Source organism: Rattus norvegicus, chromosome 4 (genome assembly GCF_021556685.1).
Source record: "Rattus norvegicus strain SHRSP/BbbUtx chromosome 4, alternate assembly SHRSP_T2T, whole genome shotgun sequence".
NCBI lineage: Eukaryota > Metazoa > Chordata > Mammalia > Rodentia > Muridae > Rattus > Rattus norvegicus.
The window spans coordinates 143,020,057-143,043,546 of NC_141537.1; the positions used below are offsets into that span (position 1 = coordinate 143,020,057).

A 23,490-nucleotide genomic window follows, 5' to 3' on the forward strand; every position below is an offset into this window, starting at 1 on the left:
TACACTCATGTATTCATCATGGCGTTCATCTTTAGTAACCACCCATGTTTTGCTCACTCACAGTGTTTTAAAGTGGGTTTTTAACATCATAAAATTGTGTTGCTGGGACATATTTTCTTTTTGGCATGTGGAAATAACTTGGTTGTTTGGGGACCATATTGGGTTATTTATAAAAGGTTTGGAAAAGTAGTTTGTCTTCTGAAATTTATCTACAAACTTTATACAACGATTAGCAACAGTAGAAATAAAGTCACTTAGTCTGAATGTGGTGGCACACGCCTGTAAATGTAACACTCTGGAGGTGAGGCCGAATTAGGGTGAGTCTGAGGCTAGCCTGGGCTGCATAGTGAGACCTCGTCTCAACGTGGTGGACCACTTAGCTTTCAGTTGGCCCTCTCAGTCTTTGATGAGTTCACCTGTGACTTTCGGTATTACCCACTGCTAATAGAATCAGTTTCTGTGCTGGGTGCATGAGGCAGATCAGTATAGTGTTTCCAGGTTGTTGCCTTGCTTTCATAGTTACGGATTTTCAGAGCTGGACATTTTTCCCCATAAAAGTCTTGCTATGTAGCTTCTGGCTTCCGCTTTCTATGCAGCCCCAAATAACCTTAACCTGCTCAGCGCTGACACCGGTGGACTGCCACACCCGACTATGCTTTGTGGTGTTGGAACTCAGGTCCTTGCCTGTTAGGCAGCCCCTCCACCTCTGACCTGCATCCCCAGTGCTCACCTCAGCCCTTCCACCTCTGACCTGCATCCCCAGTGCTGACCTCAGCCCTTCAACCTCTGACCTACATCCCCAGTGCTGACCTCAGCCCCTCCACCTCTGACCTGCATCCCCAGTGCTCACCTCAGCCCCTCCACCTCTGACATCCCCAGTGCCGGCCTTTGCTTTTGTGAGTGTTATTTTCAGGACAATCACAAGGAATGAGAATATGGGGAGAAGGGTGAACTCTCTTTTGGGTTTGGAAATGCATTACCACTGTGGGAAAGCAAAATGTTGAGCCGTTGACTTATTTTTTCATCTGTGGCCGAATCCTACTTGTGTGTGCACATGCACACATACTTGAGTGCTATAGAAGGATCTTTCCCTTTTCCAAGTTATTGATAGGACAGATCAAAAAAGTCAGACTTAAGTCCCCATCCTCATACCTGGCAGGGATATGGATGCTGAGAAGCAGCAGGAGAGAAGTAGGAGGGCTGTCCCCCTGGTCCTTGTGCTGTGGTTGAGACCTAAGCCTTGTTTGTTTGTTTGTTTCCACAGGCAATGTTGTGAACATCCAGACAGGCCATTGGGTTGGAAAGCAGAGTGGCTTGGGTGCTGGGCTGGATTCCTTCTATGAATACCTCTTGAAATCTTACATTCTTTTTGGAGAAAAAGAAGATCTAGAGATGTTTAATGCAGCTTATCAGAGCATCCAGAGCTACCTGCGAAGAGGGTGTGTGTCCCTGACCTCTATCTCTCTGTGCCATACAGTGTGTTCAGAAACGTTCCTGCCCAGCTCTGCTTTAATTTTAAACATTTATGGTGGTGGTGATGATGACGATGATGGTTTTATTGGTTTTGGAGAGGGATTTTTGCCATGGCACCCGTGTGGAGGTCAGAGGGACAGCATGCAGGAGTTGGTTCTTTTCTACTGCGTTAGCCCAGGAATGGAGTCTGGTTGTTCAGGCTCAGTGGCAAGCATCTCCACTCTGTAACCTTCCTTGCCAAATGTCTTCTTTCAGTTTAAAAATGCCAGGGGTGGAGTGTCACTGGAGAGCTCTGTCTGGCCTGGTGTTCTTCATTTGGACTCAGATCTGCAGCAGTTCCCTTGGGTCTGCTTCCCAAGTGCTGGGACCGCATCCGGCAAAGGCCTTGCTCTTTAGCCAGGCAGGCCTGCAGCTGGCACACACTTCTGTAGCACCTCTCGTGCACGGGGGTTGGAGGGAGTTGGGTGGGGTTGTGGGGCCGAGCTATCATGCCTCCTCCATTTCACGTAATATAAACAGCTATGGTCTCTTTGTGTCCTTACTTACCATCTCTCTTAATTGATTGGTAGCCGTTTGGGGTTGGTCATTGTATAGTATAGTATCCCCAGACCTGGTGGCCTTTTTTTTTTTTTTTTTTTCGGAGCTGGGGACCGAACCCAGGGCCTTGTGCTTCCTAGGCAAGCGCTCTACCACTGAGCTAAATCCCCAGCCCCCAGACCTGGTGGCTTAAAATATCTCACACTTCCTAAGGGACAGGGATGTAGGAACTGGTGACTCATTGGCTTTAGTCTAGGATCTCCTTTGAAGTACTCTTAACCTTTGAACCATTTCTGCAGCCTCAGAAGTATCCTTTGCTACTTTTTTTTTCAGTATGGTTACAGTGTCATAGAGACTGTGTCAATGGAAAAGCTGTGCAAAGCTGCAGAATCCACTCATACCCCAGGCTTCTTTCCCTGGGCGTTTCTCTGTACATGTATGTAGTAAACGGCTAATACAAGTAATAGCTACTGATCTTCCAGTTTCGTAAGCTTTTGATTCATTTCTACATCTGCTGTGGTTGGAACCATTTTTGTGAGAGCATTTGGGAGCTGGGGTGGGGTGGCTCAGAGGCTATGAGCACAGGCTGCTTTTGCAGAGGACCTAAGTTTGGTTTCTAAACCCTGTATGTGGTAGCTAACAGCCTCCTATATCTCCAGGTCCAGGGCATCTGATGCCTTCTTCTGGCCTGTCTAGGCACCCGCACGTACATGCTTGAATGTACTTGAGTACACTTGCAAATGCACACACACAAAAATTAAACTCTTGCAAAACCACTGTGTAAGGCTTTTGGCTAGAACTGCCTGCCACTTGACTCTCTTTGTGTTCTCTTCCTTACTGTGAGGCACGGCAGAGTGACTGTTGCTACAGCTTTTTTGCTTGTGTGCTCAGACAACCCCCAGAAACTGCAAGTGTGGATTGCCGTGATTTTGAATGCCATCGCTATGTAACGACTCTGCTAATTTCTCTGTGGCGTTGCAGTTTTGCTACTTTTGCTGAAGTGTGCTCTTTACTTTCTGAGACTTGCTATCCCCCTGCCTCACTCCCGAGTGTGGTGATTACAGGCATTCACTACTGTGCCTAGCTCATTTTAGCTTTACAAAATACCGAACTAAATTGAGTAGAAAGCTCTCAGGGTTCCTCCTTGATGCATCTCCACAGACCTGCCCTCCCCCCTTTTTTCTACAGTACTGTGTTCTTTGTGTACCAGAGACTAAACAGTAAAACACGGGCCCCTGCTTGGGTCAAGGCCAGCACAGACCAGTTCTGTTACATGGCAGTGTTCGGAGGCCCAAATGTCAAAGTGCTTTCTGTAAATGTAATGAAGCTTTGATGCTCCATAAAGGATATGTTTAAAACTAGGTTCTTGTGTAGACACCTACAGGCAGTCTTACTGCCAAAGACTTAAGCAAGGAGCTGGGAAAAAAATTAGCATTGATTTTGCTTCAGTGGAACACAGGGAGGTAGACTGCTAAGAGGGACAGAGTGAGCTTCCTCTTCACCCTTGCCTGTGCTCTTCCGACCCACAGCCGGGAAGCCTGCAATGAAGGAGAAGGAGACCCACCGCTCTACGTCAACGTGAACATGTTCAGTGGGCAGCTCATGAACACCTGGATTGACTCTCTGCAGGCTTTCTTCCCGGGGCTGCAGGTATTTTGCAAGGATGTGTTGAGGAGGGCTGGGGAGACACCTCATAGTGTGGCCGTATGAACCTGCACACCTGAGTTCAAATCTACAGCACTGACCTGTCACTTCAGGGTTGGGGAAGAGGGGTGGGCAGGGCACAGAGAGGAGAAGTTAGGCTATTGCTGCTAGTCTAACTCCAGGGAGTAAGGTGGAGAGTGACAGCATCCTGCTTCAACCTCCAAGTCTAAGCATGAGCAAATGTAAACATGTACATATGCCAGCCACACACACACACACACACACACACACAGATACACACATAGACACACACAGACACACACACACACACACACACACACACACACACACAGAGAGAGAGAGAGAGAGAGAGAGAGAGAGAGAGAGAGAGAGAGAGAGAGAGAGAGAGATTTGTTAAGAATGAGCAATTATTGGCAAAGCCCCCTCTGTCCTTTTGTCCTTAGCATTCTCTGCCTCCTTTGAGTTTGGGAGGTTACTACCACATCTTGATCCCTGTGTGAAATCAGAATCTAGACTTGGAAGTCTGTTGGAATTTTAGATAATTTGCCGCATTGTCTCTCTAGGTTCTGATAGGGGATGTGGAAGACGCCATCTGCCTACACGCCTTCTACTACGCCATATGGAAACGCTATGGGGCCCTCCCTGAGCGCTATAACTGGCAACTGCAGGCCCCTGATGTTCTCTTCTACCCCCTGAGACCAGAGTTAGTGGAGTCCACATATCTCCTCTACCAGGTAACGGCTCGCTGAGCAGTGGTCGCTGTTGCACACTGACTCTTCTCTTTCTGCCTATTTTTGCCTTGCTAGAGTCATTTCTGTTGATTCTGTAGGGTGGAGAAAGTGTCTGCGAATATGGGCTTTATTTTTCTTATCTTAAATGCTCAAGGGAAGATGGACTCTTTTAGTGTTTTCCAGATTTGTTTGACCAAAGAACTCTTGTGGGAGCGAGGTGGGAGGTGGGGGTGGGCAGTTTTTTTCTAGTTTTCTCATCTGCAAAAAAAGTACTGACACAAAGTACTTTCTTCTTCTTCCTCTCTCTCTCTCTTTATAGAAAAGTATATTTTAGTCTTTCTTTAAAAGAGGGATTTATTTTTATGTAATTACTGTATTAAAAGAGGACAACGTGGTGCTGTGAGATGTCTCTGTGACAGATGAAACCTGATTCACAAACCTTTCACATGCTCTACACACATATGCACAGTCACAAGCCCATCAAGGTAAACGAAGGTGGCTCAGGGGAGCTTAGTAGGTATGAGTTAGGCAGTGCAGAGGGAGCTTAGTAGGTATGAGTTAGGCAGTGCAGTGTGCAAGGATCCTCATTCTTCTAGATTCTGATGGTAGGATGGATTCCGTGCTTTATGTTTATTACATACTGTTATACTGAATTACACGTCAGTGCTTCTAGTTGCATGCATGAGAGCGAGTTCGTGCATGCGTGTGTGTAGCTGAAACCTTTTCTGCCCTTGCCCAGTTCCCAAATAACAACTCTGAGACTTAATTATTTATGAATAAATGCCTAGGCCATAAGCTTGGGCTTGTTCCTTGAGTAGCTCATAACTTATATAGCCTATTTATTCTATGTGTGCCACATGACCCGTGACTCCTCTCCTCAGTTTCATAGTCATCTTCTCAGACTAATTGGAGAACCTTCCCACCTGATTATCTCCTCCAGTTCCTATCAGAACTCCTACCTTCTCTTTCCTGCCCTTTGCTAATAGCTATCAGCATTTTATTGACAGGTGATGCTTCCACACAGTCCACGAGAGATTCTCTCTACCTCTATCTCTCTCTTTCTCTCTCCCCCCATTTCTCGTGCATGTCTGTGTGTGTGCATGTGCGGATGTTAGTACTCATGTCTCAGAGATCTCACAGGTTTAGAGACTCTTGAAAAAGGGGACGATAGGTAATGTCAGGTGTGGTTTCTCTGAGTCTAGAATAAAGTGCAGCTGTGTACACACTCTGTGACCGTCTTTTCACAGATGCCATCAGTTTAGCCCTGCTGCCTGTAGGTTTAACATCTATCCTTGTCCACTGTGTTCTTAGCATCCAGAGGAATCTGTCACTTACATGTTTCTCGTCTTGGCTCATCCCAGTCTCTTAATCTCAGGCAGGCAACATGCTACTTGTTTCCTTTGGTTAGCAGTAGGCTTGAGTTAGAAGCTTGAGGTGGGAGCCTCATCTTCCAGAGAACTTCCTCCCCTAAAATAACCAGAGAGCTGGTGACAGAGGAATAAGGACCTGAGGTTGGATTTTCTGGGTGGTTAGAAGAAAGCGTTCAGGCCTCCTTTTAGAGTCCTGTCCTCCGAAGGACAGTTGTCCCCTCTCTGCCCTCCCAGTGCCATAACTAGATGAGACAGTCTTACTAACCTACTTCTGCATCTTAACGTTTCTAGGGAGTTCTGAGGCAAGATAGAAACTGGACTTGCTCTCTGATCTCTGTGGTATCCACAGGGTGTGCCTTGTTTCTCTTCTGACCATGCTAGGCATCAATAGAGTCAAAAGAGTGCTCTGCTCTGTCGAAGAGTTCCTAACCGTGAATACAGTAAACATGTCACAGGTGTTGGTGGGCAGAACACCATCATCAGATGAAGTGAGTCTGGCTCCGGTCCTTTCGTTAGCTTGGACTCCAGCGCTCAGAGAGCCTCTGCAGGCCCCACAGTGAGCTTTGGCGGTGTGTATCTGTTCCAGGCCTTTCTTGTGTAACACTCTCTTATGTCCTGTCTAGGCGACCAAGAATCCCTTCTACCTCCATGTAGGAATGGACATTCTGCAGAGTCTCGAAAAATACACAAAAGTCAAGTCAGTTTACTAAGTTCCTTTATTTTATTGTTTGGATGCTTGTGATTGACTGAGAGTTATTCTGGAGAAATATTTTTAAGGTTTTAAATTAAAAATTTAAATCTATTTATGTATTTTATGTGTATGAATGCTTCATTGCATGCATGTTTGTGTACCATATGTACCTGGTGTTCTGGAGACCTGGAGAGGACATCAGATCCCTTGTAACTGGATTATAGATGCTTGTGAGCTGCCACACGAGTGCTAGGAATTGAACCTGAGTCCTCTGGAAGAGCAGCCAGCGCTCTTACCACTAAGCCATTTCTTTTGTTTGTTTGTTTTTTAATATTTATCTGTGAGTGTGTGTCTGTGTGGGAATCTATACTTGGTTGTGTACTGCCCATTGTGGATTCTGGGAACCAGAATGAGCTCCTTAGTAAGAACACTGAATGCTTTTGTGCTGAGTCATCCCAGGTCCCTTAGTTATGATTTTTTAAATTATGTTTATTTATTGTGTGTGCATGCATGTGTGTATGTGAAAAGGGGGTTTGTGAGTGGAGGTCTGAAATCAGCTGCAGGAATCTTTTCTCTCCCCACACTGTGTGGATCCTGGGGAGTGAACTCAGGACATCAGGTTTGATGGCAAGGGACTCAGTCACCTCTTCAGCCAGGAAATATTATTTGTATTTCAAATGTGAAGTACACATTCTAAATGTCAGTTTGCTAGAGAAATGGTTTACCTTTCGCTGTAGTAGAATTTCTTCATTACTGTGGAAATTTATTTTTTATGCCACCCTCCTTCCTGTAGATTTCAACAAACAGTGTTCTTTTTGAGAAGTTTTTTATGCCAGTAATTCATTAAAGCACATAAGCAGCATAGACGATATCGAGAGTGAGATATTCTTATGATTATACCTAGAGATCACCATGGTAAACACTGAAGTGCCCATGCTAGAATCTTCTCAATATATTTGTTATATTCATGCATATGTCTTTTGTGTGTGTGTGTGTGTGTGTGTGTGTGTGTGTGTGTGATCTATAAAAACATTCCTCAAAAAAAAAGCAAACATTCCTCTATTTTGATTTTGTGGCCTGCTTTTTTGTATGTACCTCAGAAATGTGTGATAGAAAATACTGTCTTAGGCTATGCTAATACTAATGCAGTTCCACAAATAAGTGGATAGCTAAGTCAGTCCTTCAAAATTTATTGCCAGTGATTTTCATGATGCTGAGTTTCACAACACAGTCCTCACCTCAAGCTTGGAGCTAACCTGAGAAGAAGCAATCCAAGAATTCTCTCAAGTAAATTTGCAAACAATTCATGTTAAAACAAAAGCCAGGAACTACTCTTTGACCCAGCAAAGTTATTTTTTATGAGGTGTTAGAGAAGTAGGCTGATTCTCCCTGTAACAGAATATTCTGACAGGCAATGAGTGCAGGGGAAGGAGCCTACGGCAGGGCTAACTGGACCCTTGTTTTGTAGATGTGGATATGCCACGCTGCACCATGTCATAGACAAGTCTAAAGAAGACCGGATGGAGAGCTTCTTCCTCAGCGAGACTTGCAAATACTTGTATCTGGTATGTGTGTTGCAAGATTAACCAGAGGTATTTAGTGCTTCAGAGAGGAAACATTTGTGCAGTCTTCTGTACAAGAAATATTTACTAGTCACTTGTCTACATTGTACTGGATGTTGTACTTTCTGGGAGTTACAGGCCTGGTCAGGACAAAAGGATATTGCTGTCTTTCATGGTTGTTAACTTCCTGGAGAAGTTATTTGTCATGTAAACAGAAATGAGCTCATGGTTGGTTGTTGTGGGAAGTGCTGGTAAGGACGGAGAGAAAATCAGCTTTGCTGGTATTCTGTAGGCTCTGTGCGGAGGAAAGCAGTGTTGAGCTCAGAGCCTTGTGCAAACCAGGCAGGTGTTTTACCAGTGAGCTACACTTCCAATATGAGAGTGGTGTTTATGGCTCTTGTCATGTGGTGCTGGCTCAGAGGTACAGCAGAGCCTCCTGGTCCTCCTGGGGGTAGGGGGAGAATGTCTGGACCTAGCAGAGACCATGGATTATATAGTTATTTTTCATTGTATCCTTTTGGGAACTACAGCTTACATTGAGAGGTCAGCCAACTTGCCGTGGTCTTAGGGTGACCGATTGGCAGAACTGAGGCTTGAGTCATGTCCAGGACTATTTCAGTTTTTAGATTCTGTCACAAGCATGTGTAGTGCCTGTATGCTCATGTGTGTAGGCTCTCTTCTATCATGGCTACATACAAACAACACTTTGCAGGCACAAAGGATTGACTCAAGGGCAGTAGCAGTAAGGATAGGTTGTATCCTTTAGTTCACTGGTTCCCAGGCCTGGGGCTAGCTAGGTAGCAATGACCCTAGCTAGAGCCCCTGTTAAGACTTCCTTTACATTGAGTCCAAACTTTTGAAGAGAATTGGGCTGGAGAATTGAATTTTGACAAATGCCTGTGCTGATCTTGTGTGAAGTCAAGTTGTGGCTAAGGTGATGGTAAAGTCTATGGTTTTCCCCTCCAGCATCTGTTTGTGGCCCAGGGTATACAAGGTGGAGGGCAGTTAGTTCTAGGGTTAGGTGTGAGGACTCTAGGGAGAGGTTTGAAAACTTTCTGGGGAGTACTTATAGACTGCCTGATCCTGGACCTGGGGTTTCTGATTCTCTGGTTCTGGAGAAGGAGTGAGGGTCAGGGTTCATTCAAGTATGCAAATTTAAACAAAAATAGAGCATTGCTACTTTGGGCTGGAAATCGGGACTTTTTTACACTTTATTTATTTATTTATTTATTTATTTTTCCGGAGCTGGGGACCGAACCCAGGGCCTTGTACTTGCTAGGCAAGCACTCTACCACTGAGCTAAATCCCCAACCTCGGAAATCAGGACTTTTAACTGATGCCTTTTTATCTGGTTTTGTTCCCTAGCAGCTCAGAACCCTTTGCTGTGAGTTAGTTCAAAAAGTTCTCCAATTACCAGTTGTAGGCTTGTTGTTAAAGTTGGTCTTAGGGATTGACCCCAGGGGCTGCGTTTGCTCTGTAAGGACTTACCAGAGCCATATGCCCTCCCTAGGCCTCCCTTTCCCTCTCCCTCCCCTTCATCCTTCCTAGCTTCCTCTCCTCTCCTCTCCTCTCCTCTCCTCTCCTCTCCTCTCCTCTCCTCTCCTCTCCTCTCCTCTCCTCTCCTCTCCTCTCTTCTCCTCTCCTCTCCTCTCTTCTCCTCTCGTCTTCCCTCCCCTCCCCTCTCCTCCCCTCCCCTCCTCTCCTTCTCTTTTCCCCCGCCCTTCCCCCACCCCTCCACTCCCCTCCTCATCCCTTCCTCCTCCCCTTCTCTCTTTGTGCTATGGCTAGCTTAGAACTCACTATGTAGACAAAGCTAGCCTCAAACTCATAAAGATTGGCCTACCTCTGCCTCCCTAGGCTGGGGTTACATTTATGTGCCACTCTACCAGCCAATGTGGTTTTTTTATTGCTTCTTTTTTCTGTCTTTAGCTGTTTGATGAAGAGAATCCAGTACACAAATCTGGAACCAGATACATGTTTACAACTGAGGGCCATATCATATCTGTGGACAAACGTCTTCGGGAATTGCCTTGGAAGGAATTCTTCTCTGAAGATGGGGAGCGGGACCAAGAGGAAAAGTTTGTGCACAGGCCTAAGTCTCAGGAGCTTAGAGTCATTAACTCCAGTTCTAATGTGAGTTGCTTTTTCCTCTGCAGGTGGGAAAAGAGAAAATATTAACTCCTTTTGTAGTCAAGAGTTCTGACGTGAAATAGATGGCACACTTGGATTGTATAATTTGACAAGAGTTCATAAAGGGACTACTTACAAAGGTGTACTCGAATGTAGAGAAATTATGGACCAGCAGTATAGACATCAGTCCTGGCTGCAGGGGCAGGTAGAAAATAATACAGCATCCTGGAGAGGTAGTCTTGCATGGAGCAAGGCCACCGGCAGGTCTCACTGCTTAGATCTGGATTCAGGGACATTCAGAGAGGAAGCCAGCAGTATCAACACCTTCCACATCTCTTCATCTGATGTCTCTGGAGTGGAGTTGTAATTGTTTTATTTTGATGCAAGGTTCCATATACTAATATAGCACATGCTGGCTTTGGGCTCTGTGTAGTGGAGGCTAGCCTTGAGCCCCTGGTTCCCCAGCCATTAACTTCCTAGATTTACAGATGGGTGTCACCATGCCTCACACTGTCCTTGATCTCTTACTGGCAGTCCTCCTTGGCTGTTTCCACAAGAAGCCAGAGGGCAAGGAATGTTGCTGTAGTCCATCAGAACACTTGGCTAGACCTTGTTCAGGCTAGACCAATGGAAGAGGGTGAAGAGGGGATCCATGGAGAAGATTTCAGCTAGACTACCCACCACCCACCAGTAGGACAGGGAAAGGAGTCACTCTTTTAAATTACCTTGTTCATTGTTTTGTATTTTGAGATATGATCTCATATAGCCTTCAGTGGCTTCACATTTGCCATGAGTCAGGCCATTCATTCAGGACATTGGCAGTGTCTGGAGTCTTTTTTGGTACAACTGGAGGAGGGGAGCTGTTGCTGGTCCCTTAAGTGGAAAAGGCCAGGGATGTTGTTCTGCTAACTATCCTTTAATACACAGAATAGTTCCCCAGAACGGAGAGGCATTTGTCTGAAATGTCGCCAGCCATGGGCTCACATTCCCTGGGTTTTTAATTTAAATCTCACATCTTCTCCCTTTTGTCTTCCAGTGCAATCGTGTTCCTGATGAGAGGAGATACTCCCTGCCCTTAAAGAGCATCTACATGCGCCAGATCGACCAGATGGTTGGCTTGATTTGACCTGCTCACCTCGATGTGGCCAGACCTTAAACCAAACCCAAGCATACCAAAATCTCCTCTGAGGTGGAAGCGGTGGAGTCTGTCCATCTGTGATGCTCTAGAAGTTTCTGTCCAGCTCTTACTCACCTCTGGTTGAATCTTGCACTTAGTGCTTTCCTTCTGTTTAATAAAATACTCTTATTTTTTTTTTTTCTGAAGGATAAAATTAGAAATGGGAAGCTCCGTGGCGAGCTTCTTGTGATATACTGATGTTGTTAAGCACAATGGATATAGCCTCTCTGGATTATTCTTCCCAACTTCATGACTAGAAGCCCCTACGTGCTGAAGTATCGCTACCTCTTTGCTAGAGGATCAGGAATGCAATTCCTGTGTAAAGATTCTGAGGGTCACTTGGCATCATACTTACTGCAATCGAAGTGTCATCCTTTGTCTCTTACGGGATCATTGGGCTGTCCCCGAGATAGCCAGCTGTGGTCTTTGGATCACATGAGGGAAATTCACTGCATCCTAAAGTAATTTATTCAGTGTTACTTGTTTTAGTGTAATGGTCTAGCCAAAAAATCTACAGGCAGCCTTTAAAGTTAAGTTGAAATCTAAGAGATAACTAACAGATCTTTTATACTGTATTTAGCATTTATTTTGAACATCACCTTACCTGAAGAACTTCCATGGTTCCAGAACCAGGTGCCTTCTAGGGAGAGGAAAGCCCTAGGGTTGTGAGCTTCCGTCCCTCGTGCTTCATAGCCAAGGATGCACAATGCTGACCGTCTTTGGCTTAGACTTCTGGGTTGTTTTTTTTTTTTTTCTTGGCTTATGTGTAGTGCCAATTAGCTAATCAGGGACAAAGAAATGATCAGATGACTTTCTGACATCCTTGAGCCATTTCTCTGTGTGATATGGACTTTAGATTAGTGCCTTATGGGTTTTGTTTGGGCCATGGGCTGTCACAACCACTGCTACAGATAGCCCATTTTGTATTGTCATATGATGGGACCAATAAGGAGCAGGGTGTGTGTGAGGACGATTCCTGGAAACCAGTTTGTCAGTCTTTGCCTTTAACCTATGATTTTTAGCCAGGCATAAAGGAGGAAATTACGAGGAAGAGCTTTTGTTGTTTCCTGGTGAAATGAGAAGCCCTGCGAATGGGAAGTTTGCTCAAACTGTTCCTAAAAAGCAGAGCTGGGCCTGCCCCTGGCTTGGCCTCCTTTCACTGGGACAGGTCAAGGCATCCTAGGCAAAGGGTAGGAAGTTTATGAGAAAGCTGGTCTAACCTCACATATCTTATGTCTTCCCTCCACACTATTAATAGACACTTAAAATTATTTCATTCCAGTCTCCTATAGCCAGGGAAAAAAGCCTCATCTGAATCATTGGATTTTTAGTTAAAAGGGAGAAATTATAGTCTTTCTTCAATATGTGGTACTGTTTTGAAAATAAATATAATTCAGTTCCTTGGCAAGTTTAGAAATGGGGTTTCAGAAGTGACTGTCATCTTTTAAATACTTACTATGCAATTGGTTTTATTTATTTAAGAATATTGAATGTTTTTCTTTTGATCTCACAAGCATTGTTCTATGTCTTCAATGTCTCATCTACTGTATACAAAGCTTTCTTTGAGCAGATTATCTGTTTTACATATTTCGATAACTCAGTAAAAGTATTAAACATATGCATGCACAGGCCTGTGTGTGCACACCCCTTTTTACCTTTGCTCCAGGCACGTTTACGTGTGACTGTGAATGACCCGCTAGGGACAGTGAAGACATCAGGGAAGGAAGCGCCCCTCAGGCTTCTCTTTTTCATCTTCCCCACATCCGTCTGGTTGTTTGGCAATGGCAGTGTATGTCAGCACCCAACAGTTCTCTCTCATCTGGGTTCTTGTTCCGTTGCTCTTGAGCCAGCTTGGGTTACTTCTTCCTGTGCTCTTGCAGTCGTGATCTGTGTCTGGAAGTACCATGGTGCCGTGAGTGCTGCCAGTGGGTCTCGGGTACAGGCAGATGTGCCATGTATTTTTACTAAGTCGTAAACCCTCTTGACATTTGGGTACTATGTTTCATCTGTTAACAAGGCTGAGGGTAAGGAAGATAATGCCTATAAATTTTATTATTGAGCTTCTAGACTGCTCAGACCAAAGTCAATGATTTGTGGGGCTGGATGAAGAACACTGTCTACTGCCAGTCATATAAAGAACATTATTTGAGTCAAGTTCGAAGCCTACTTGCTTGCTTCCTGAATGCCAGCAGCTGCGATGTATATATTACAGTATGTTTGCTATTCCTTCCAATCTGTGCTGAAATACGGGAAAAAATTTTTCTAACTCACTGCTTTGTTCCAGAAATGGCTGGAATGTGAACAGATAGCTGCATGGATGTTTGTGACCATGCTTGTGCTCCCAGGAGTAGCCAGCATCTAGTGTCCAGTTTGGCCAGCATATGCAAAGTTGCAGACTACGTGGCAGGCTGGCTGTCGTATGGTTAGTTGTGGTAGAGCCCGTTCTACAACCAACAGGCTTGCCTTAGCTGCTCTAAATACTGTGACAGAGCAACTCCATTCTCCTGGAAGAGGCGACAGAGGAATGTTTGCCTTTCTGATAGCTTTGGTTGCTGTGGAAAACAGGCTTGTTTTCCAAACCTCCCTAGAGTTCTCCCTGCTCTTTTCTCGGAGCTTGCTTTTGGTAAGTGGGTCTCTAGTTCTGACGTCTGGGCTTCTCTTGTCTTGGACTGTGGACTCTGCACATGGCATTCAGATGGTTTTCTGTGTGTCGAAATAAAAGCATGTGAGGGTAGTTCCTGCCCGGAGGACTCTCTCGGAGTCCATGCTTTCCTGGTTTGAATGTACGCAGTTGTCTCTCAAGAAAAGTGACCCTCTCACCCATCTCCCCACCAGCTCAGTGAATGAGTGCCCGCTGCGGTTCTTCACTTTGGATCTTGTAGACTCTACATTAGACATCGCTTTTCTTCAGGGCTCTGAGGTCGTGTTCTCTTGACATGGACAAAAATAGTGCTGGTCAGAGGGTAGGGCGGCTGGGTCACCTCAGGCCCAGAGTGGCCAAGCAGGGACTTGAGAAGAAGGTGCTGCTCTTTGCTTTTCTGTCCAAGCTGTCCAGCACCTGATCTAGTGCCTCTTCCCTGCAGGGCAGGGACCCCTAGTGAATTGGAGCCAATGATGGGTGTGGGCCTTGTGGCTGTGACTCAGTGGGGCTCAGGTTAAGGTCCCCCTTGAATTTGGATGCGAATAACCAACAGATATCAAGTACCTGTGAAACTGCTTCACTGCTTCTCTCTCTCTGAGAGGGAAACAAATAATATTTTTCAGGATATTTTGTTTTAGTGTTAAGTAGCATCCCACAAGCTGCGTTTTTATTTATTACACGCACAAAAAGTAAATGTGTTTCTACAAAATAAAAAGTCTAGAGTTGGACACTCTGGGCAAACTTACTGAGATGCACAAATGTTTCTCTCTCTCTCTGTGATGTGCAATATGCTTGGCGACCATAGATATTTCATGTTTAATCTGTAAATATGAACTGTATTTAAATTAAATGAGAGATTTTTGTAAAAGGACCAGACGTTCTTTTATAAATGTACTAAGGAATATCTTGTTCTTTGAAATTTATTAGGATTTTTATGGATAATTTTTATTAAAAGATTCTCTTTTTGAGTTGTCACTGCGTTTCTCCTTTGCATGCTTGGATATATTCACTTTTTTCAGGACAAGGGAAAATCATTTGGAGAAACCGTAAGTTTCAATGACTAAAGTCTTTAGTTTTTTGTTTTTGTTTTTTTTTTAAGATTTATTTATTACTTATTATATATGAGTACACTGTAGCTGTCTTCAGACACAGCAGAAGAGGGCATCAGGTCCCATTACAGATGGTTGTGAGCCACCATGTGGTTGCTGGGATTTGAACTCAGGTCTCTGGAAGAGCAGTCAGTGCTCTAACCACTGAGCCGTCTCTCTGGCCCCCTGTTTTGTTTTTCTAGGTTTCTTTGTGAGATTTCTCTCCAATGTCCGTCCCAGCTTTATGTTTAGGTTTGGATGTGAATGTCCTGAAGATAACACTTTCTTCGCTTGTGGACAAGCCCCTGTTGTGTGTCCCGTTGCTGGCCTGTTGGGTCCCCTGGCAGTGGTTCATCCTCAGTGCTGTTACCTGTGTTTCTGGAGCTTGTTCTCTGTTGTCTCTCTGGTTAAGATGGAGGAGCAGTGCTTAACAGTGAGGGTGCACACCAGAGGCTTGAGGAATCTTTTGAAGCTAGCCTGGGCTACATAGTGAGAGCTGAAAAGCAAAATAGGCCAGGCAGTGGTGGCACATGCCTTTAATCCCAGCACTCAGGAGGCACAGGCAGGCAGATGCCTATGAGTTCGAGGCCAGCCTGGTCTGTAGATTGGGTTCTAGGGCAACCAAAGCTACACAGTGAACCGGGCTCAAAAAACCTAACATAAATAAAAAACGGTGCCACCTCCTGGTGACATAGGGAACCTGTCCTGGGAAACATTGAAGAGGTGATGGAGGTCTGCCTTCTGACCACAGCACTGCTCTCTCAGTTCCTGGTGGTAAATTTATTTGTGGGGGTCCCATCTTTGGGCCATAGACAATTCTGAAAACAAACAAACAACCCACCCCTGAAAGACGGAGCATTGTCATAGCTCAGGAGAGCCCTAAGATAGGAAGCATTGACCGGTGAAGCAGTGCTAACTTCCTGGCGAGGCTCAGCAGTGACGAGCTCTTTTGCTTTCAGGTGCTTTACAACTTCCTGTGACTTCGGCTCTAGGGGAACTGACACCCTCTTCTAATGTCCCTCAGCATCCACACCGGTGTGCACATGAACAGATACATGCACAAACTCGATTATATGCACACAAATAAAAATACATTTTTTAAAAGATTTATTTATTATGTGTATAAGTACACTGTCGCTGTCTTCAGACACACCAGAAGAGGGCATTAGATCTCATTACAGATGGTTGTGAGCCACCATGTGGTTGCTGGGAATTGAACTCAGGACCTCTGGAAGAATGGTCAGTGCTCTAAACCACTGAGCATCATCTCTCCAGCCTCCAAATAAATTCCTTTTTAAAAAATCCTCTACTATTTTAAGGTGTGACTGTGTCTGTGAAGTGCAGTGGCTTGGTATCCACCCTCAAAACCACACTGTTCCCAGTTAGGAGAACAGATAAAAAGCCAGGAATCCTGTGTCTGGTGTCTATCCAGTTTTCCCTGGGTTCTTTGCCTCGATAATTATGAGCATATGTCTTTGGCCAGACAGTATTGGGTGCCATGGAGCAGACCTTTGTGAAGACAGAACATCAGGGTTGAGAGCCAGGGACTGCGCGTCCACATTGTGTGGGGTAAGTTAGGACTATTTTAAATTACATGTATATGTGAGCACAGGTACCAGTGGAGACCAGAGGCTGTGGATTCCCCTTGGAGCTGGAGTTGAAGGCAGCTGTGAGCAACCCAGCGAGGCTGCTTTCTTTGTTGCCCAGGATGGTCTAGAACAGCAGAGATCAGTTGATCCTACCTCCCCCTTTGCTGGGAATAAAGAAAGCCAAGCACCATCATGCTTTATTATTATTTACAATTTATAACAGTTTTTAAAAACAGACTCCGCATTATCCCATTAACCCCTTCACCTTCCCACCAAACCCTTCCTCCCAAGCTCCCGACTTACTATGGTATATGTATGTCACTGAATTCACATATAGCTGCTTTCATGAGTGGGGAGTTATACACTGTACAAGGGGAACTTAGAAGTGGCTATATCACTAAGAAATACAGCTTCCTTCCCCTAGTTACCATTAACTACCTATAGCTCCTTGGGGAGGGTGGGCCTGGTCTTGTACAGGGCATCACTCCTGCTGTGAGTTCATGCACAACAGCTACGTGGTATACAGAAGACGATACCTCAGCACTCCTTCCCAGGAAGTCAGGCCCCTCTTCCTCTGTTTCTAGCCTTTTCTGGTTGGTGGGGTCTGGTTATTGATATCCGGTTCAGGGCCCATAATGCATCAGGAAATAAAGACCTTTCACCTCAACTCAAGAGTATTCTGTGTGACTTTGTGGGCATATGAAGAGGTTTGGGGAGGGGAGTTGGCACTGGCTCAGCACACAGAAAAGCCTGCTTTGAGGATATTGATATTCCTCAAACACCAACTACCTTTTCAAGTTGGCCCTCCCCCTCACCAGCCACCACACTTGGGAGAGCTGACCCCACCCCTCGTGTACTAAGGGGTGGCAGGAGCAAGGGAAAGATGCTCTCCTCCCCCTCAATCCCTACAGCAACCAGGAGAACTGGACTTTCTCCGGAATATTTTGAAACTCATCTCTAGGAACTGATCTGTCTGTGGTGAGTACTCAGGTTGTTTGTTTGTTGGTTGGTGGTTTATGAGGGGGAGGGCCAATCAGCATAGTGTCTCAGGTGGCAGTCCAGACCAGGGATATCTGCATGGCCTTTGGTGTTAACATGGGCCTGGGACATCAACACAGACCCTTGGCTTCCAAAGGACCACAGACATGGTCCCTGTCAGCAGCATGGACCTCTGTGTCCCTGTGGCCTCAGGTGGCAGTGCAGGCCACTTAGATCAACAAGACTCCCCTTGGCAGCACAGCCCTCAGACACATGGGCCCTAGTGGCAGCCCAGACCGTGGACACACACTTGGCTGTCTGTGGTAACTTGGGCCACGGACATTGGCCCAGATCCAGACATGGCCTCCTCCTATCTGCCTGTTCCTCACCATCACTGAGTCTCCAGGTCCATTGTTCTCCACAGTGGTCACTGTATGAACCCAGTTTTGCTTTCTCTTCTGTCTCTCCACTGAGTACTCTGTTTTCCCAATCTCTCCATCACACATTCATTGTAGTGGGACCCACATCAGGGGTTGGGTGTCTCTCTTTGGCACTTGGGTTGGATAATCAGGTTCTTAACAGAACGTGGCCAGAACCTGAAAGCCTGCTTAGGAATGTTTTGTTTGTGTGTATGTTTGTTTTTTAAGTCAGTTTCTATTGTTCAAATCCTATCTGAGCCATACTAAGTTTTTATTTTATTTTATTATTTTTACAAATGTTGACACTTGTGTATGACTTTGGTATGTTTATTGTCTGAAAATATTTTTATACCATATCTTTTGATCATATCCCCTTTCTGACTCCACCTCCCCAACTTCATGATTCACTTTTAATGTTTAACTACCTATATGTGTGTTTCGGTGTAGGGCGTATACATGTGAGTGCCAGGTACCTCCGGAAACTAAAGGAGGATGTCAGACCCTCTGTAGCTGGAGTTAGGGTTATGAGTCACCTGACCTGAGTGCTGGGAGCTGAAATGGAAATCCCTCTGCAAGAGCAGTGTGCATGTACCCACTGAGTCATCTCTCCAGTTCCCAAACAGTGACATTTAAAAGTGATGACTATAGGGCTGGAGAGATGGCTCAGTGGTGAAGAGCACTGACTGCTCTTCCAGAGGTCCTGAGTTCAATTCCTGGCACCCACATGGTAGCTCACAGCCATCTATAATGGGATCTTATGCCTTCTTCTGGTGTGTCTGAAGACAGCTATAATGTACTCTTATACAATAAATAAATCTTTAAAAAACAAGTTAGTGACTATGGATTGTCCAGCCACTTCTCTGTCCCCAGCACCAGGAATATCCAGACAGGAGCCTGGCATAATTATCTCCTGAGAGGCTCCATCCAGATGGAAACAGATGGAGAGACCCACAGCCAAACATCAGGCGGAGCTTGGGGAGCTTTGTGGCAGAGAGGGGGACTGAATTGAGCGAATGAGGGGTGGGTCAAGGACACCACAAGAAGACCTATATACAGAGTCAACTAACCTGGGCCCATGGGGCTCACAGAGACCTGACTACCAACCAAAGAGCATGCCGGGGTTGGACCTCGGCCCCCTGCACATTTGTAGCAGTTGTGGAGCTTGGTCTTCATGTGGGTCCCCTAACAACTAGAGCAGAGGCTGTCTCTAACTCTGTCCCCTGCCATTGGATCCTCTTCCCCTAGCTGCACTGCCCAGTCATGCCTCAGTGGAAGAGGATGAGCTTAGCTCTGCTTCTACTTGATGTCTCAGGGAGGGGTGGTATTTAAGGGGGTCTCCTCTGAGGAGAAGGGGATGGAGTAAGGGGGAAGGATTTGTAGGGGTAGAACTGAGGGGGGTGCTGAGATCAGGATGTAAAGTGAATAAATTAATTCATGTAAGAAAAAATAGAAAAAAAAAGCCTAGGATGGTACCTAGGTTATATTTTATTTGGGGGATAACATTTAGAAAATATGAAACTGTAAGTATAAATTTAGACGTCATAAAACCAGACCCTTGGAGGATGTCTGTGCTTCATGGGGAAGCAGTTATGAACTTATTGCTAGCAATCTGCTGCAGATAAAAAAAGAAGTGGGATATTCATGTCAAAGACATCGGAAAAGTTCACTGCAAAAAAAGTAATTAATAAAGACCAAGGACCATTAAAAAACAGTTCCAACCACAGAGTGTAAAAGTAATTTTGGGGGTGGGGGGTGTTCTATGCCTCCTTTGCTCCCAAATAGGGTTTTTCTATGCCCACACTACCCTGGGTTAGTCCCTGAGTAACTGACACAGAATGCTGTTGTGTTTTTTAATATTAATAAGCTGGTGGCACTATGCTGGCTAGATTCTGAGCTGCTAAGCTCTAAGGCTGCCCATCTCCCTGCAATCTGAGTCTCACTCTGCAGTCTGTGCCTGTAGTCTGTGCCTGGCTCGCTCTGCTCCGTAAGAGTCCTATGGCTGCTCCTTCATGGTGACTCATGGCAAATCCTCCTGGTCCCTCCACATGGTCTCTCCATACCTTCTTCTCTTTTCCCACTTCTCCTACCCAGCTGATCAGCACTTTATTAATCAGAGGTAATGGAAAACAATTTTTACATAACATTGAGACAGGAGGTGCTCGACCATACCAATGTCTGGGACTACAAACAGATGTCTGGGCATAGAAATAAATCAGCATCGGAGTACACAGTGCACAAATCATCCCCAAACAATAGAGGGATGGTGTTGTTTGTTTGTTTGGTTTGGTTTGGTTTTTAGTTTTTAGTACTAGACCTCTAGAGTGTGTGTGTGTGTGTGTGTGTGTGTGTGTGTGTGTGTGTGTGTTAGCCCTTAAGTTACACATACAAATATATCTATTGAAATCTTGAAACCACTACAATGTATTATGTATTATCAATTACTAACGCATGTAATTCCACAAATTATTTATTTGGAATTTTTAGATGCCTCACCCTTTATTTGCATTGTGTTTTCCTAGTCTCTCAGCACAGGATTTCACAGTGTCTTAATTCAGAACAGTCCTTGGAAGTCTTACTGTGTATGCTACAACCATGTGCAGTTTGACCAACACTCTATATTGTGTATCTGGTTTACTGGCTTTTCTAAAATTGTAAGTGCTACATATTAAAAACACCTTCAGGATTGAGCTAACATTACCACGAATATAAAGCAGCATGCATATGTAACTATTTAACTTAAAAAATACTTAAAAAGCAACTTGGTTGTGGTGGCCCATACCTTTCATCCCAATACTCAGGAGGCAGAGGCAGGCAGATCTCTGAGTTTGAGGCCAGCTTGGTCTACGGTTTGAGCTCCAGGACATCAGGTTACACAGAGAAATCCTGTGTTGAAAAACCAACCAACCAACCAAACAAACAAACAAACAAACAAAAAAACCCAAAAAATCTCCCAACAACCAAACAACAACAGCAATAAAAACCAACAAAAACAAAACAAAAATAAAAAACATTGCGGTATTTTTATATGTATGAGTATTTCTTCTGAATGCATGTCTGTGATCCACATGGGTGGAGTGCCCAATGGAAGCCAGAAGAGGGCATCTGATCCACTGGGCCTGGAGTTTCAGACAGTTGTCAGCTGCTATGTGAGACGGTCAGGTTCTCCTCAAGAGCAGCAAGTGCTCTTATCTGCTGAGCTATGTATGTTGACCCTGTATAATTATTTTTAAAATTAAGATTTTTTGTTGGGCAAATTTCTTTTTATTAGAAGGTGGGCCCATTAAAGTGAATTCTTTATCTGTGTATAAAAGCTTATACATTGCTGTTTGGTTTGAGACCCCGGGACAAGGGACTGAGGTGCATATTTTATACCAAAGCAGACTTGGCTTTCACATTCTTCCAACATCGCTCAGTCCCTACCCGGCATACCTTGCCCACAACCCTGAACTTTCCAGCCCAGAGGATGGGCTGCCTTTCCCCAGAGGCTCTTCCTTACATAATCCAGGCATTTTGGTTTCTCCTATTTCTTTCTTTTCCTCTCTCTTTCTCTCTTTCTCTTCCCCCTCTCTTCCTTCCCAGGCTTCTGTCCTTGGGGCCAGTGAACTCTCCACAGACCAGCTTCCCAATAAATCTGAGTTTAATCTAATCTAAGCTGGCTTGTATTGGTTCATTTCACTGGTGGAGAAATAACTTATTCAGTTGCCAGTGGGAAGTTAGACTCAAACTATTTTGGATGGAAGATTGGAATTATCCTATATAGTGGTTTGAAAGAAAATGTCCCCCATAGGCTTGTAGGGAATGGCACTGTTGGGAGGTGCAACGTTGTTGGAGTAGGTGCGGTCTTGTCGGAGGAAGTGTTTCACTGAGGGTGGGCTGTGAGGTCAGAAGCTCAAGCCAGGCCTAGTGGCTCACGATGTCTTTCTGCTGCCTGTGGACCCAGAGGTAGAACTCTCCGCTACCTCTCCAGCCCCACGTGTGCCTTTATGCCACCATGCTTGCCACCAGGACGATGATGGACTAAACCTCTGAACTGTAAGCCAGCCCCAACTAAATGTTGTCTTTTAGAAGAGTTGCTATAGTCATGATGTCTCTTCACAGCAATAAAACCCTAAGTGTTAGCATTCTGTCTAAGCTCCACCCCACAGTTACCTGGCAACAACCAGGTATGCCTGACACTATAACAGGGGCTGCTTGCCCCCTCCTCACTCTCTTGCACTTGTTCTCTCTTGCTGCTTCTCTCTTCACCCATTTGTCCCTTCTCTCCCCATTCCCTTCCCCCTTCTCTCCATGTGCTTGTCCTCTACTCTCCTCTTCTACTTCTCTCTCTCTGTCCTCCTACTCTCCTAACTCCCTCCCCATGCCCTGAATAAACTCTATTATATGCTATACTGTGTGACTGGGCCCTCAGGGGGAAGGGATGCCTCAGCATGGACCCACTGAGCCACCCCCTCCCCCATTCCTCCATAGAACATAATCTCCCCTCTCTCCTTATCTTTTTATAACAGGACATTGGTGCCAAAACCCAGGATCAAACCAGGGACCCGGGGCATGTTCTCTCTTTATCTTTTTATAAACACATCACTGACTAAGACATTCTGCAAAGTGGAATGCCCACGTGCCCTCTAACTCAGTAGCTAGGTTGCTCCCGCCCCTACTCCAGCTATCAAGAGCGCTACTGGCGGTTCCATGCTTAAGCAAGCCATGCTCAGCAGTGGCAGAGCACAGCACTATGTTTTTTGTCATTAAGATTTTAAAAAATTCGATTAAATTTATGTGTACAGAAGTTTTGTTTGCAGGTATGCATGCGCACCACATGCATTCCTTGTGCCGGTGGAGGTCAGGAGAAGGTGTTGGTTCCCCCATAACCATTAGAGATGGCAGTGAGTGAGGTAGGTGCTGGAAATCAAACCCAAGTCCTCTACAAAAGCAGCCATTTCTCCAGCACTGAGCCATTTCTCCAGCACTGAGCCATTTCTCCAGCACTGAGCCATTTCTCCAGCACTGAGCCATTTCTCCAGCACTGAGCCATTTCTCCAGCACTGAGCCATTTCTCCAGCCCCAGTGTTAAGGTTTTATTGATGCACAATCTTACTGTTTTGCTCATAAACAGTCTATGACTGCTTTTGTGGTAAAAAGATCTCGTGGCTTCCAAGGGTCCAAATACGCACTGTCTGGCCCTTTACAGAACACAATCTCCATTTTCTGCCCTTTGGATGTAGGAAACCAAATGGTAGCAGGGCTATTAATAGCAGCATTGTTTGTCAAAGTAAAAATGGAAACAGCATAAACCAGAACAACATTAAAAACAGCACAAAATGAGAGAGAGAGACAGAGAGAGAGAGAGACAGAGAGAGAGAGAGACAGAGAGACAGAGACATAGAGAGAGGGACAGAGAGACTGAGAGAGACAGAGACAGAGAGAGACACACACATAGACACA

At 45.2% G+C, this 23,490-nt stretch overlaps 1 protein-coding gene across 4 annotated transcripts in view; it reads left to right on the top strand.

Moving 5' to 3' along the window:
• The window catches only part of Edem1 (ER degradation enhancing alpha-mannosidase like protein 1), a 32,041-nt gene extending 17,089 nt beyond the window's left edge, over positions 1 to 14,952 (top strand). Inside the window, 7 exon segments of one of the 4 annotated variants that reach the window (NM_001305279.1) lie at positions 1,265 to 1,439; positions 3,540 to 3,660; positions 4,239 to 4,409; positions 6,400 to 6,473; positions 7,936 to 8,032; positions 9,959 to 10,162; positions 11,196 to 14,952. In NM_001305279.1, coding sequence (NP_001292208.1) covers positions 1,265 to 1,439; positions 3,540 to 3,660; positions 4,239 to 4,409; positions 6,400 to 6,473; positions 7,936 to 8,032; positions 9,959 to 10,162; positions 11,196 to 11,285 — 932 coding nt within the window. In that variant the 3' untranslated portion in view covers positions 11,286 to 14,952. 4 annotated transcript variants of the gene reach the window in all.
• Positions 14,953 to 23,490: the final 8,538 nt, after the last annotated feature.